Source organism: Piliocolobus tephrosceles, chromosome 18, assembly GCF_002776525.5.
Source record: "Piliocolobus tephrosceles isolate RC106 chromosome 18, ASM277652v3, whole genome shotgun sequence".
Lineage (NCBI taxonomy): Eukaryota > Metazoa > Chordata > Mammalia > Primates > Cercopithecidae > Piliocolobus > Piliocolobus tephrosceles.
In genome coordinates, this window is record NC_045451.1 from 22,624,800 (window position 1) to 22,640,524 (window position 15,725).

Consider the following 15,725-nt stretch of genomic DNA (forward strand, 5'->3'; position numbering starts at 1 on the left):
AACATTCCAACAGTATCCCCTAAACTTGTCTGACCCCTGAAATTTTTACCCCCACACCTGAACACCTGTTACCATCTCTTAGAACTACTTCATGGAAAAAAGTCAGACAAGCTTTTAGATAATTAATTAATAGTTCATTAAATTGAAGAGACAGTTTAACATTTTAGCTACATCCTTATGAATTTCTTCCTATCCTTCTGGAAATTCCTAATATGATAACATGGTTGAATATATCCACATTAATAAATGCTACAAAGAAATAAAATAAACTATGACTTGGAACTATTTACCAATGCAATATTATACATTTACCATGATCACAGTGGAGCCTAACCCCGATTTTGTGAAGAAACAGTGAGACTCTGGGATAAAGTGATTTAAGGCTATGTTTCAATTCTTTTGTATCTAAAGTGGGGTTAGATTTGCCCTCTCTTCCCAACTGGTATATTTTAAGAATGAGGTGATCAAGATCAGGAACAAAATCAAGAATTTTTCATAAACAGTGAAGTGTTATAAAAGCATAAAGAGTGTTATAAAGTATAAAAAGTAGTATTTCAAGTACAGCATCTATTTCCTTTTCATAGAACTATAACGAATGCTGTTGTGACTTCTTCTTTTTTGAACTCTGACTAGATCACTGTCTTATAATTGTGAAACACCTCATTTCGCTTAGAGAAAATTAATTTTTGTTCAATCATTATATCATAATAACATATCATCAAACTTTTCAGAAAACACATGGCAAAAATAAGATCAGAAAACTCGGCTTAAAATAAGAAAATATGTATTGCAAAATAGTTTGTCAGCAGTGTCACCTTACTCTGGGCTCTCTTATGAACTCTTCTGTGGCAACCCTTCAGTCCCAGTGAATGAAGACAGTAGGGCTCTATATTCTGTGCGTCCTTCATTAAACTATTGATCCCTTTAGCATTATCCATAATGTTCCAGCAGCTCAGCACGTCAACTGGTGAAGTGCTAGCCTCTCTCTCCTTTCAATAACTTCCACGCTTTATGGAGAGGAAGTCACAATGATTTATTTACCTGACATTTTCCAGTCCGGATGTCGTACAGGGCCACTGAACCATGGCGAGCTCCAACTGCTATTCTGTGATTCCGCTCATAATAGCTGACCATGTAGAACCTGAGTTGAACATTTTAACAACAAAAACAAAAACAAGAAGCCAGGTGAGATGACCTGCACTTGGAAGTGGACAGCAACATTTCAAAGGTTAAAGTTAGCTCTGATATATATTTTGAAATAAATATATCCATAGTAAATATATTCTGATTTTTCAAAAACGTTTCATTTTAGTAATTCTTAAAAATTAACTGAAAGAAAAATGATGTAGAATATCACTTTGGCCTCTTAATAATTATTTTCAACAGAAACAACTTACAATCACAAACACCCTTGAATTTTTGAAACAAGAAATAAGGGCCAAATACAAAAAAATTAAATATGAAAATCCAGTTTTGCTACAGTGCCTACTATGCAAATATTTCTATTTGCGCAGAAATGGAAAAGATGAAAAGGCTTACATATTTCATGTAATTATGTTCTCCTGGTTTATTATAGTATTAAAGAGTAAAATATACTTTCTGGCAGAACAATCATAAAAAGACTACCTAAAATTTACGCTGAAGTTCATATCAGTAATTTAGAATAAAATTAGAAAACTGTCTACCAGAAAAAGTTATCCGGTCAAGTTTCCTTGATTTCTCATGTTTACCAGCTTATCTAAATAATAGCCATGGCTTTTAGCAGTGTGAATAAGCATATTTGGTACTTATATTATATTGCATAATTCAGCAAGGATAGTTTGAAGATTGTAAGAAATTGATTTATTATTTATTTTTATTTTTCCAGATTAATTTTCATGATGAGGTTAAGTATTTGAATTCCTTGTCTGTGCATTGCCATATTGATTTCACGTCTATAAGGCTAGGGCCTGAAGTTAAGAATAAAAATTATGAGAAGTATAAATTAGGTATCATTTTATATCTGTGAATAGTTTCAAATATACCTTCCCATTATCTAGTCCTGTTGTCTCAGTGTGAGTTGCCCAGATGAACAAATGGCCTACTCTAAATATTTAGGAGGATTTTGCATCAATTCTATTACACATTCTTTGTCTTTTCCCCTTGGGTTCCATAATACCAAACTAACTGTTCTGTTAATATTTATATTTTATAAGGGGGGAGGGTGACATAAAACATGACAGAAAAAAATCTCATTTCTCTAATGCTTTCTTGAGGCATACTAGGGCATGAGACAGCATTTCTTGCTGAGAGAGACAAGATATTTGAATGTGGGAGCATTCTGAAACCAGGGGTATTCTGACAAAGCCATTTGGCATTGGCAGACAATATGACATTCATATATATTTCATAAATCTGGAAAACAAACCATTACATTTTTAAACTTTTGTTTGTTACTTATTACCAAGTAATATACTGAACAATATTTTTGTCCTACCCCTAAGCCCCACTGAATAACCAGCCTCTTCCCCTTTAGTGGAAGGTTAATGCTTAATTTTTTTTTTAACTTTTAGTAACAGGAAGGAAACCACTTTAGTGTGTCCTGCTGGGTGGATTTTCTGTGCTTATGAATGGCAGTGTCCTCTCTGTACATTGGTTTGAGAGAAGGAAGGATATAGAAAGCTCCTAAAACATATGAAGCTTCCCCAGCTAATAAGTGGTTAGGAAAAAGCTAGTTTCTCAGTTTTTCTTGTCCAAAGAATATTACTCTACCTTAAGAGAAAGAGTGGGAATCAGCATTCAAAATCTACCATTCTCACACTTGTAAATGAAAATGATTTAGAAGAGTTTAGAAAACATTTACCGTTTTGTTACTCGATAATTACAGTGGTCTAAGTATTGGGCATCACTGTGTCTATATCTGTGCATACATTGACATCTATATCTATACACATATAGTCATGAATAATTTATGTCCTATTACGGTACACAGAATATAATATCTAACAAATGTTTTAGCAAGTATTTATTCTGTGCAGGTTAATACACATAGGAAAGTATAATTTGCAGTGGTATTTTGCTTTACCTATTATTTGCACAAATTTAACAACTATATTGCCAACATCCTTTTGCAAAACTGAAAATAATTACCCCCAAAATAACCCTCTTCAAAACAATACATTAGTAAAATATACTTGTGTTGACAAAATCTTACTTAGTGAAACTAGAATCTGAAGAGGTTTTGTTACATTGCCCATTTTCTATGCTCTGAATATCAAACTCATCTTTCTATATCATCTACAAACACCATTATTTATGGTAGAAAGATCAAATCTATTCTTGGAATCAAATCTTTACCCTGCCTGAAAGGACCATATATATTACAGGTCTGCATTTTTCATTCTTTGGAATTTACTACTGGACTAATACTTGTAAACAATAACTTAAAGAATTCTGGACAGTGAAGGTCTTAAGGCATGTTTTAATCTTAGGATTTCTTGTTAAACTTTTTATTCCTTTAGCAGTAGCTCTCTTAACAGAAGAAATCAGTGGTATGTACACAGTCACTTCCCAAGTATTCACCATGGGAACCAGCTGCAGTGAACCAATCCCTGCTGAGGCTTCCAGAGCCCACCATCCTCCTGGTCTGCTCTTTCCTGGAGGACTGGCTCCAGGTAGGGTCTGTCAAGACAAAGGACGCCCATTACTTGCTTTCTGCCCTGAAGGGACTGGCTCCAGGTAGGGTCTGTCAAGATGAAGGACGCCCATTACTTGCTTTCTGCCCTGAAGGGATCAATGAATTGAAGAGAAGGGTCCATTATAGTTTTTAAAGTTGCACTTTTCTAATCTTGACCGGATCCTGCATGACTGGAATTTTCCTAAGGGATGAAAATTCCTGTAAAATTTGGGGGTCTCAGAGTACGTGTTCTTGTGTGCTGAGCCTTCTGGAAATGGTGTCTTAGTCTCCAGTTCACTGTGTTGATAACATGTCACTTAGGCAGTTGGCCATGACCTGGCAAGAACCATTTTTATATGCATGTTTGAACAATAGTTCTCCTCTGCTAGGTGGACTACAAGGAAACTGTGAAACCAGAGAGCACATCACCACTCAAATCAGTGAAAGAAGAATAAAGTGGAAATGGATAATGATGTAAAGTACGTTTCTTGCTGGAGCTGAGGTGGTCATCATCCAACATGTTGAAAGTCACTGATCTCCACACTTTCATCACTGTCTGCATGCAGTCAGAGTAACTTTTCAACAATAAATCACCTCTCTTCTGTTCACAGCCTTGTTCAGGACTTGGCACCTCTCTCCTTTGTTCGTGCTGTTCTAGTCACAGTGATCTCCTTGCACTTTCTTGAATATGTCAAGGGGGTTCCCATTTGGGGTTTTGACAGTTGTTGCTCCCGCTGCTTGAAAATCTCATCAGCCTGTTAACCACTATTGCCCTCACTTCATTTACATCTCTGTTCTAAAGTTATCCTGACAAAGGAGACTTTTTTTTTTTTTTTGGGACTGAGTCTCGCTCTGTCGCCCGGGGTGGAGTGCAGTGGCCAGATCTCAGCTCACTGCAAGCTGCGCCTCCCGAGTTTACGCCGTTCTCCTGCCTCAGCCTCCTGAGTAGCTGGGACTACAGGCGCCCACCACCTCGCCCGACTAGTTTTTGTATTTTTTAGTAGAGATGGGGTTTCACCGTGTTAGCCAGGATGGTCTCGATCTCCTGACCTCGTGATCCGCCCGTCTCGGCCTCCCAAAGTGCTGGGATTACAGGCTTGAGCCACCGGGCCCGGCCCTGAGTTTCTAAATAACTTTGGCACTCCCTATTTATACTTCCCCTTGAATTGATGAACTTTTAGTCTTTATAAAAAATGGTCCGCAAACAAAGAGAAAATGTGTGAAATTTAAAAGTTAATTTGAAAAGAGAAATAGAAAACATGCAACTCTCAGCAGAATTAGGACTTGGGAAAAAGATGGAAACCTATAAAAATACTTTATGACTTTGGTAATTTGCAATGATCTCAGGACGTGAAGTTACTGCTGGATATCACTTCCCTGAACAATAGCTGCAACAAGAAGCACTTCAATTAATCCAAGATTAACCTCCAGCTTCACATGAAACCATCTTAAATCTAAGCATACACAAAAGAGAATACAGGGAATACAACTATCTTTTTTTCCCCCAAAATAATACCACAACGACTACTATGTGCAGCTAACATGTACTGAGTATTATGTATCAGGCACTGTCCTAAGCATCTGTACATGTATTTTCAAAAGTAGCTGAGGTATTATGAACAATTCTTATCCAGTTGTTTTTAGGAATTCTTAACATGATTGAAAATGGTTCACACCCACTAACAGTAACTACTCTTAACTATTTACTGGATCTGGATCTTCCGAGAGCTTTTCTATTTTTTTTTTTTTCCCCACCATTCAGACTGCGTCCTCTCCCTCTTACTCTCGCAGAAGAAGAGAAGAGCTATCATCAATGGCAAAGGGCAGTTGCAGGGAAGCAACACACTCAGGGGAGGATGCTGCGCCTCCTCTTTGTGGTTTCTGCTGCCTACAAGTTCAGAGCAACTTCTCTAGTAACCAAGTATAGAAATGATCACTGAAAGTATAGTCTATTTTCTAACCTTTAATACAAGTGATGTACATACTACACATACTTTTCCGCAACTTTGTTTTCTTCATGGGATGGTCCTCTCATGTCAGCACACGTGGATCTCATGTCATTCTTGCTCACCTCTGCACTGTAGTTCTGCGTATGTGCATTACATTATTTAACCATTCTTTTTCTGATGGGAACTTAGGTTATACTGTACACAGATCCTTGTATACACCTAGGTATTTTTGTAGGATAGAGACACCAAAGCTGTGTCAAAGCATATGTACATTTTAAATTTTAGTAGACAATGCAAAACTGCCTTCACTTTTCACTGAAAGAATGTTCCTACTTAGTATTAGCAAACTTCATACTTTTTTGCCAATAAGAGGGAAAAAAGTATCACATATTTGGTTTACTTTACACAAAGTGACTTTTTAGATTGATCCACTTGGTTACAGTCTGCAGGATATGCATGTAGGTTACATTCTTAATGTAAAGAAAAATTATTTAAAATTGAATCAACTGCATGTTGCATCCCTTTTTTCATCATGCATACTGGATGGGAAAGGAAATACCTATGAGGTATCCCCAGGAAACCACAGGAAAGATTTGATTACACAACACAGTCAAGCTAGTTCTGCAGGAAACAGCAACAGGACTTCTACAGTGGAGCAATGTATGTGTCACTTTGACCCCAAGAAGGTACCAGCGACAACTAACTACCTCAACCTCCTTGGCTAGACAGGACAAGATGCCAAAGAGCTCTTTCAGGGCCACAAACTTGAGGAGCTCAGTCTAAAAGATTCAAGAGGAGGTCCTCAGAGAATTGGTCAACAGCCCTCACAGATGCCACAGCCACAATCAAGGGGGACAGTTTTGTTCAGGAAGAGGCACTTTCTAGAACATGTTTGTACACACCCTCCAGAATTTCAGGCTGCCATGCTGCTAATATGTTTGTAAGGTTCACAGACATCAAAATGGCTTTGGTGAAGGCATCAGCTCAGGGTGAGCTGTGTTGTTAGTTTTGGGGGCTATGAATGGTGGAGGGTGGGGAAATGTTTTCCAGAAATGCATCATTCCTGTGGAGAGCACTAGTTCAAAAAACCAAATGAAGTATCTCTCATTCTGGGATGGTGACAGACACTGCAGAATTCCATTTGAGAGTCACTACTTCCCAGTCAGGGTTTTGCACACTGTAAACGGTCAGTATTCCCTGCTGAGTAGTTCGTTTCCCTCTGAAAAACTTGCCACAAGCACATTGCAGCTGGCGTGTTAAAAGCAAGATCAAAAATGATTCCTGGGCTATCCAGGCATCAGAAATCCTGCAAGGAAAAATAGCATGCACATCCAGGGTTTCAGGCACAATGGCTGAGAAACAGGCTCCTTATCACCTGGATCTATACTTACTAATTGTGTAACCGTGAGTGGTTCCTTAACTTGTCTATGTCTCAGTGTCCTAATATGGAACATGGGAACAATAACAGTACTTATTATGGTATGTGTGGTTGAAATGAGTTAATGCAACAGAAGTACCTAAAACAGTGCCTGACACATAGTAAACACTGGTAGGTACATGCAAACCTTATCAGCTATCGTCATCATCATCATCGTTATCATCATCCACCTGCATCTCTGAATATATACTACAGAAAGATTAAATAAGATGTAGTTAATTTGCTATTTTCCTATGGCAAATAAGTGTCAACTAATAACATGCGAAAACATAAGGAAAATGGATGCTCAGAATATTTTAAATTTGTTTATTTTCAAATACTTATGATTTACAACTATAAATCTGATAATAATTGCAAATTATTTTATAGTTTCAGTCTAAATTTGCTAATATAATAGGGATTTGGTCTGAAACACTTTGCTACAGCATTTCAAACAGGCTGAAAATTAAATATTCCTCCTGCTGTTATACAGTGAAATGGAATACTGCTGGAAGGTCTAGTTTTTTGTTTTAATATGAAGAACTTTAGTATTAAAAGACAGCCACCTGTCTTGGAGATTTTACGGTACACAAACTGGACTAGAATGATTTTAGAGAGATTTCTACTTGTGAATATAGAAGTAACATCTAAAATTATGTATTATGAAATGTATTCTATAAAATGGGACCTAACTTAAGAATTTTACTGGAATTTAGGACTGAAGCTACTTTACATCCCATTATTGTAATCACCATATGGGATAAAAACAAACCACAGGTTTGGAGGAGTTTCTTAAAAAATGAGCTCATGCACTGTTCTAAAGTAGACAGTCTTCATTTCCTTACTAGATTTTAAGTGCCCATTTAGGTGAAGAGAGCTGATTCAGCTTTTCACTTGAAAAGCAAAATCAATCAGTCTGTCTACATAATAGCCAAGTTTAAGAAAAGGTGAGCTATCTCTGAAAATACAGACTTTTAACTGTTCTGTCTAGATTAGTTTTTTTCATTCAGTTCAAAAGTTTAAATACTTGACCTTGAATTTCTAAAATCTTATCTGTGTTATAGCTATAATGTTTCCCCAATGACACTTTTTACTATTTCTTTCATTTGCATTATTCTAATATACATCCAATTTTAAAGAAACACACTCATTGAAAAGAGAAACACAGATGATTCATTATAGAAAAACAGTTAAGAAGTGAAAGTAACTCTTTACCAATAATCCCCTCCCATCACCCCAGTATCCACCAGTCACAGCTTGGGGTGTGTCTTTCCAGATCTTTTTCTCTTCATATATATAGCTGTATAGGTATGAATAATGATCATCACATATAGTTTTCTTTTTTAAAAATGATTTTATTTTACATACTCCTCTGTAATATTGCTAGTTTCTTTTAAAATTTCTCTTTTACTAACATCTTTCCATGTCAGTAAAAATGGATTACCTCAATCTTTCTAATGGCTGTATGGTATGCCATAGTTCTCTATATTTAATAGAAACAAGTGTTAGTAAGAAATAATTTCATTTAGAGGATGCAAGTGAATGAGTGTTTTAATACAAAGCACACTGTTCTGTGTAAATACTAAGATAGCTTCCGACAAAGGTCAACTAAAAGTTAATCAATTAAATCCAGCAAAAACAATATTAAACACTTTAAATTTTAATATCAATAGTATTAAAACTCATGTGCTTTATCCATCTTAAGTAAATTAGAGAAAATTATATCCCAAATCCTTTCAAGTTAGTACCTTCCTTGCTACTACTAATGTCTTTAATATCTACTGGAAAGCCAAAGAAGTTGAGTCATTACATATGTTGTTCAGTTCTATGTACATGGTGCTTGAGAATTTCTTCATTCTCAGCCATGAAATATACAATGTAAAAGAATACACACTGTAATTTTTGAAAAGTAATCATTGATTCATTAGTCAGCAATTCACAAGTGTTTAATTAGTATTTCGTTCAATAAGAGTCATTTTTATATATATAAAAAAAGCATAGATTTTGGAGTCAGAAGGCTATATCTGCCTGATAAACATCTACTCATCTTTGAAAGCTCTGCTAAAATACTACCAGTTCTCCTTTCCTCTATGCACAACTGCCAGCTCCCTCTTTTGTGTCCCTCTTATCATGGCACTGGGACTCTTCTGTGCGTCCTGGACACCCTTTTCTCATAGCGTTTATGACAGCCCACTGATTGACCTCTCTGTCTCTGCCAAGCCAACTTTAAGGCCCTTTAGGGCAGGGACTGCCTGACAGGCCCAGCATGGCATACAGCACAGATAAACGGATAACTGAATGAATTGGAAATTTTCAGAGAAGTCACACAAGTGCTTAAAAAATATTTTACTTTGTTAAATTGAACAGGTCCCATTTTTTGATTCCTATTTCTTGAGTGGCCTCTTTTTTTCTAATTTTGGAATTGGGTACTAAGATTAGCCATTTATATGTTAAAAAACAGTCAATTAAAATATTTTCTTTTCATTTTTATTTTCAGTTCTAAAGATAAACACCATATAGTGTTGTAAATATCATCATTAAATATGACTGAAGGTTCTACTGATTTTTCATCTCTTTAATAAGTATGAGTGGATAATATGCTTTTTAAAAAATACAGTTTATTTTTTAGAGATGTTTTAAAATCAAAGCAAAACTGAGGAGAAAGTAGAGTTCCTATATTATTCCCACGTCTGTATACACACGACCTCCCCCACTATCAATACCCTGCACCAGGGTGGCAGCTTTCTGATAAATTTACATATCATTTACATTAGCGTTCACTCTTGGTTTGGTACATTCTATGGATTTTGACGAATGTATAATGGCATACATCTACCATTAGAGTATCATATGTATCATATAACATAGTGTCACTACCCTGAAAATCCTTTCTCCCTCGACCTCTGGCAACCACTGATCTTTTTCTGACTATAGTTTTGCCATTTCCAGGATGTCATATGGCTGGAGATCATATAATAGATAGCCTTTTCAGATTGATTTCTTGCATTTAGTGATATGCATTTAGTAATATGCATTTCTCCATGTCTTTTCATGGCTTGACAGCCAATTTTTTAATACTGCTGAATAATATTCCACTGTCTGAATGTAAGAGAAGTAACATGCTCTTAAAAAAACTATCCCTTTGGTTTCCACTTAAACTTTTTTTCCCCGTAAAACTTAATCAGATACAAAAATAGCATTAAACAAAATAGGAACCCCTTGTTTTTCTTAAAACATGTGATTTACCTTCCATATTAATTGAGTTCTTTGTTCATTAAATAGTCTCAGTGCAGGATTAGGTTTGAGAGTAGTTACTTCAAAGAATTTTTAGGAAGGCATCAAAGAAGCTGCAGCATCCATATAGCCCTATGTTAAGATGTATATATTTTAACGTTTCAGAATTTATTGTAAGATAATGGTTGGTAATCATACATTTGTAAGTCAGCCATGAGAAAAGTAGCCGCTACACAAAACGTTTAATATTTTGGAGTTGAATGTTGCCATCGTTAGCAGGCACAAGAGCCCCTTGTTTCCTACAGGAGGAAACTGAAGTCGAGTGATGTACCCCAGACTGCACAGTGGGTGTGGCAAAGGCAGGAGCCCCCACCACCTGGACTTCGCTGTCTCACCAGACGCAGTCCCACAGGGACAGCTGAGAGCAGTACTTCTCAAGTGTCCACACTGACACCGGATGTTATTTGCCTTTTTCACTCTCGTTTTCTCATGAACATATAGCTGAGTTTTCCAGATTTTACATGATCTGAGATATCACAGGTGGAAGCAGATAGAAGAATCCAGTTGACTTCTGTTAAGCCAGACATCAAAGAGGTTGGCATCATTTTTCATAAAAATATTTTTTATGTTAACATATAATGGGTTCTTTTCAAATAAAATAATTTAAAAATTTCTCAGTTTAAATTTCTAATATGGCAAATATTGATAGTTATAATTCACTATAAACAAATGTTCTTTGGGTTCTTCAATAATTTTTAAGAGTTTAAAGGGGTCCTAACATTAAATAGGTTGAGAATTATTCACTTGGAATCTTAATTCTTTGAAAAAGCAGACTATATACTAGTGTATATGTGTATATGTGCATGTGTATATACACATAGTGTGCATATAAATAAGATATATATAATACAGATATATAGTATATATGTAGCTTAAGATATATACATCATGTGTGTATATATCTTAAGATTTCATATATATATTCCATATTTTAGGGAATTATACATATTCTGTATCTTTGAGAATTTTGTTTCAAAGACACAAAAGCAAGCTAAACACAAGTGCCTAGGGTTGCTGAGAAGAGACTGTAAGATAACCTTAGAATCGACAGGATGAGATGCCATTTAGGATGGGGAAGAGCTAACTGTGAACTAGGGAAGGGAAAGCCAAGGTAACAAAGATGAGGAACAGGGTGTGAGGAAGAGGTATGGGAGTGTGCGCCCCGGCTCTCTGTTCCAGGAGCAGCCCCTTTAATCCTCAGTGCAGGCACAGGGTCTCTGCATTCATCATTCAACAGTTAAGGTTGCTGGGACTACAATAGGAAATTATCAGAGAAGTTACCTGTTCTTATGGGCCTAATGAGTAAAAAAAAGATAAACAAGAGGAGTGCAGATTATAAAATTCTGTGAAGCTAAAAGGGTAATAATGTCAGAGTGATGGCAAGGAGGCTGTTATACGTAGGGAGGTCAGAGGAGGCTGACCTGAATGATGAGACCACGCAGGCTATGTCAATATCTGGAGGAGGTGCCTTCTAGGCAGAGGAAATAGCAAGAACAAAAGTCCTGAGGAAGGAATAAGCTTGGCCTTATTAAAGGAAGAGAAAAAAGACTAATGAGCCTAGAGAATCTGAGAATGGCACTTCAAGAATGCAAGTCTGACACATTTAAGAGGATGTCATCTATAATGTGACCTCTAAACAATGGGCCGATTTGCTACCAAAAATTATGTATCATGGTGCTTTAACATCAAATGCCCATGGTTCCTTAAGGAGGCCCCCTTCTGGAACCAGTGGCACTGGAATCCCAAGAAAAGTTAACGGTCCTTTAAAATAAATAGAAGTTTCAGGATTTCTACTGAGCTACAGGAAGCCTAGTCTTAGTTTTCCTGAAATCTAGGCTACCTTCTCTCTAGGTACTGGATCGTAGGAAAGGTTATCACTGTGGGATATGGGAGATGCAGAAAATAAAGAGTTTTAAGAAAGAAAAAATACATTTCATGATTCTTTGCAACAAAGGATTTCACTAAATCAGTGGTTCTCAAACTGTGGTTTACAGATGCCTTTCCTTTGAGAAGTCTACGAGATCAAAACAATTTTCATAAAAATACTGAGATATTATTTGGCCTTTTCGTCGTGTTGATTTTGCACTGATGATGCAAAAGCAATGGTGGGTAAAACTGCTGGCACTTTAACCCGAATCAAGGCAGGGGCACTGACATGTACTTGTTTAGCAGTCGCTATGTTCTTCACTGCCATGCTGGCAGTGAGCAAAACAACAGAACAGTTTCACTTCAGAATATCCATGATGAAAAAGTTATTAATCAAGGAAATTTCAACCCTTGAGTACACACTGCTTCAACATTCAGTGTGACAAAGTGGGAAGTACACATAAAACACTTCTGTATACTGAAATCTCATGGTTGTTTTGGAGAAAAACACTTGTAAGATTGACTTGCAGAATGAACTAGCTGCTTTTTTCACCGAACGCCATTTACTTGAAAGCGTAACTGAGAGAAAAACTAGTTATTTGAGAGATACTTTCTTGAATATGAACAAAGTTAAGCCTTTCCAGGAAAACAACTGACAAGATTCATTGTCAATGATACGTTCAAGCTTTTAAGTAAAAATAAGAACTTTGGAAACCTGTATCTGGCTTCTCAACACTAACTTTTTTGAGGAGATCAGCAGTAATACTAGCAAATGTGATATTTTAATATTGTTCAATGCAAAGTGACCATATATGGACAGCCAACATAACTCAGTGGACCAACATTGTCCGAAGACCAGGGCATAATGTTACAAAATCACGGGCAGGTGAAAGACCCATTTGAAGTGCAAGATACACTGGTAGGTTTAATATAGCAGTAAAGTTCATGTGACTGCAGATTCCACATTGCAACTAACCTTTAAAAAACAATCACATGTTGAGTTTTGGTGCAGTGTCCAAGAAGATATAAAATTACCTGAAAAGGCCATTAAAACATTCCTCCCTTTTCAACTACACATCTGTGTGAGCAGTTACATTCTGACCATATCTTCCAACCAAAATAATATACTGCAACAGATGAAAGACATGCATAGCTATTAAATTCCACCTGTCTTCCAGACAGTAAAGAGATCTGACAAATGTCAAGCAATGCTACTTTTCTCAGTATTTGTTCATTTTGGAAAGTATTTTTCATAAAAATGTTTCTACATCAATGCAAAATGAGTTGATTTTAAATAAATAAATCAATATTTTAAAAATGCTCAGTTTTAATTTTTAAAAGACGAAAATATAGATACAACCTTCATAAACAAAAACTCAGGTTTTCAATTTTGATAAGATCATGAGACCAAAAAGTTTGAGAACCACTACTTTAAAGACTGAAAAGCATTTGGTAATCAAAAATTGTTTGTAACCAAAGGGAAACAGAGAGACAGAGAGAGAGTTTAGAAAACCAGTGGGGGCAAAAACCAGATTCCAGAAGATGAAGAGAGTGGGAGAGGTGACAAACTGGATGAAGTGTCCTGGAAAAGGATGGATTGGACAGTAGGTGGAGAAGATACAGAGAGAAGGAAGGGTTTTTACAAGAGAACAAAATACACTTCCAGGCTGAAAAAGAGATGCCATAGAGAAGGAGAAGTTAAGGATAAAAGAGAAAGTTATCTAAAGAGCAAGGTCCAAGAGGCGGTGAGAGAAAATGAGATGAAGGATAGAGAGGAAGAGGCCTGGGCATGGAACTCAGCAATGGTCAGCTCATCCTCTGATGAGATGGCTCAACTCCATGTGTGTCCCTGACACGTGTAAGCCTGTGTAACAGTGCACACCCCACTCTAAGAACACAGAGCAGATATGAGATCTGTTCAGGAAAGCTGAGCTTCACTTTGGTCTGACTGTCAGCATAAAAAAAGCTTGTCAGTTTGCCTGTTTTTAAAATGAAGGACAGGAAGTAGTAAGTCATAACGGAAGGTCCTTTACAGAATCAAAATTTTACAACTTGTAATTCTATAAAAATAATGCAGTAAGGTCACTGCTTAAGCAAAAGAACTGATGCCATTTATCAGGATGAAATTAAGGACTAAACACACGAAGCGGCATAGCTAGTGTCATTATTCAACCACTGTTACTGAGTGGCTACACTGAGGGTATACATTTTTTAAACTAAAAATTGGGACAGAGCCCAACAAAGGTTTTTTTCTTTTTTTGGAATCAGTGAATTTATTTATTTGACAAGTCTTTAAAAACCATAACAATTAAATCACTCTTGGTTATACATCAAATAAACTGCCTTAACTTAAAACAAAAAAAGTGCGTGAAATAACGACCTATCTGGGAATGCTGGGACATATGGTCTTTGGTCAGTTGGAGCCCTCTACTAGTTGCTATAAAAGAAATGAAGGGAAAAGCCCCTTTCCTCAAGCTACTTATATGTGCACGACTGTGCAGTTTTAAGTGACCAAAAAATCACATCTAGAGGTATATCTAATTTTTGCTCTGAAGAAATCCTAAAATCTCTTATGACTTACAATTTCATTTTAAAAAAAAACCCTAATCCTTTATTTGTCATGCATTACACCACTACCAGACCTCAAGATCATAATATAATTACCTTAAACTTAAAAAGTACATTGTATTTGTAGAAGTATTTTATCTTCGTTTCTAATGGAGCCTTGATAGTAGCTTCTAAGAGCTTAAACCTCTCTATTCTGACATTAGTAAAGAATAATTTTGCCAAATAAAAAACAAGCATTCCTTTTGGAACATGTGTGTCTCACACGTACAAGTTCTAGAGTGCTTTTCTCTGGGTTCAGTAACATCTGTGCAGAACACACCGCAAGTACTGCTCTACACCTTCATGTTTCATGCTGCTGCAGCACACTGAGTAGTGTAATACCAGTCAGCGTTGATCCAGTGACCAAAGGAAGACACATCATCCAACTGAGTCAAGCATGGCACACTCCGTGTTGCTTGGTCTTCTGTGTGAGGGACTTCACATGGGGATCTGAGTTCAGTGACATGGCAACTTGCAACGAAATTTTAACAAAGAATTCTGAAGAAATTTCAGTGATGTTTATCCTCCCAAGACTTGAAAGGAGTCGGTTCTACTTTCTTGGCGTCTAGGGTATTTTTAACTGAGGATGCTGTATTATTTATAGCCCAGGCAATTAAATGTAAATTACTCAGAACCCTCTAACAATAATTATCTAGAGTGCTAGATGATGCCTTTTTGAAGATCACCGAGGAGACGTACGAAGGCAAAGCCGAGGCCCAGCTGGGAAAGAACCTACAGAGAATCATTTCTTAAATGTTACCTTATTGTGCTTCCTATTCTGCTTATTTATAAACATAAAACGAATTCAGTGCTTCAGCAGTCTTGTGGCTAGTATGTTTGTGCTTTAAAATGGATGCAGTTTAATTCCTATATAATAATACAGTCATATTTGTTACACTGATAAAAAATCTGACAGGAGAACCATTTTGTATAACTG

The 15,725-nt window shown here is 36.5% G+C and overlaps 1 protein-coding gene and 1 pseudogene across 3 annotated transcripts in view; both read right to left on the bottom strand.

Moving 5' to 3' along the window:
- The window catches only part of WDR7 (WD repeat domain 7), a 386,547-nt gene that overhangs the window by 67,559 nt on the left and 303,263 nt on the right, over positions 1–15,725 (bottom strand). For all 3 annotated transcript variants that reach the window (XM_023218353.3, XM_023218354.1, XM_023218355.3), the window contains exon 25: positions 1,042–1,141. In XM_023218353.3, coding sequence (XP_023074121.1) covers positions 1,042–1,141 — 100 coding nt within the window. The remainder of the gene's footprint in view (positions 1–1,041; positions 1,142–15,725) is intronic.
- On the bottom strand, positions 5,409–5,607 carry LOC111546883 (annotated as a pseudogene).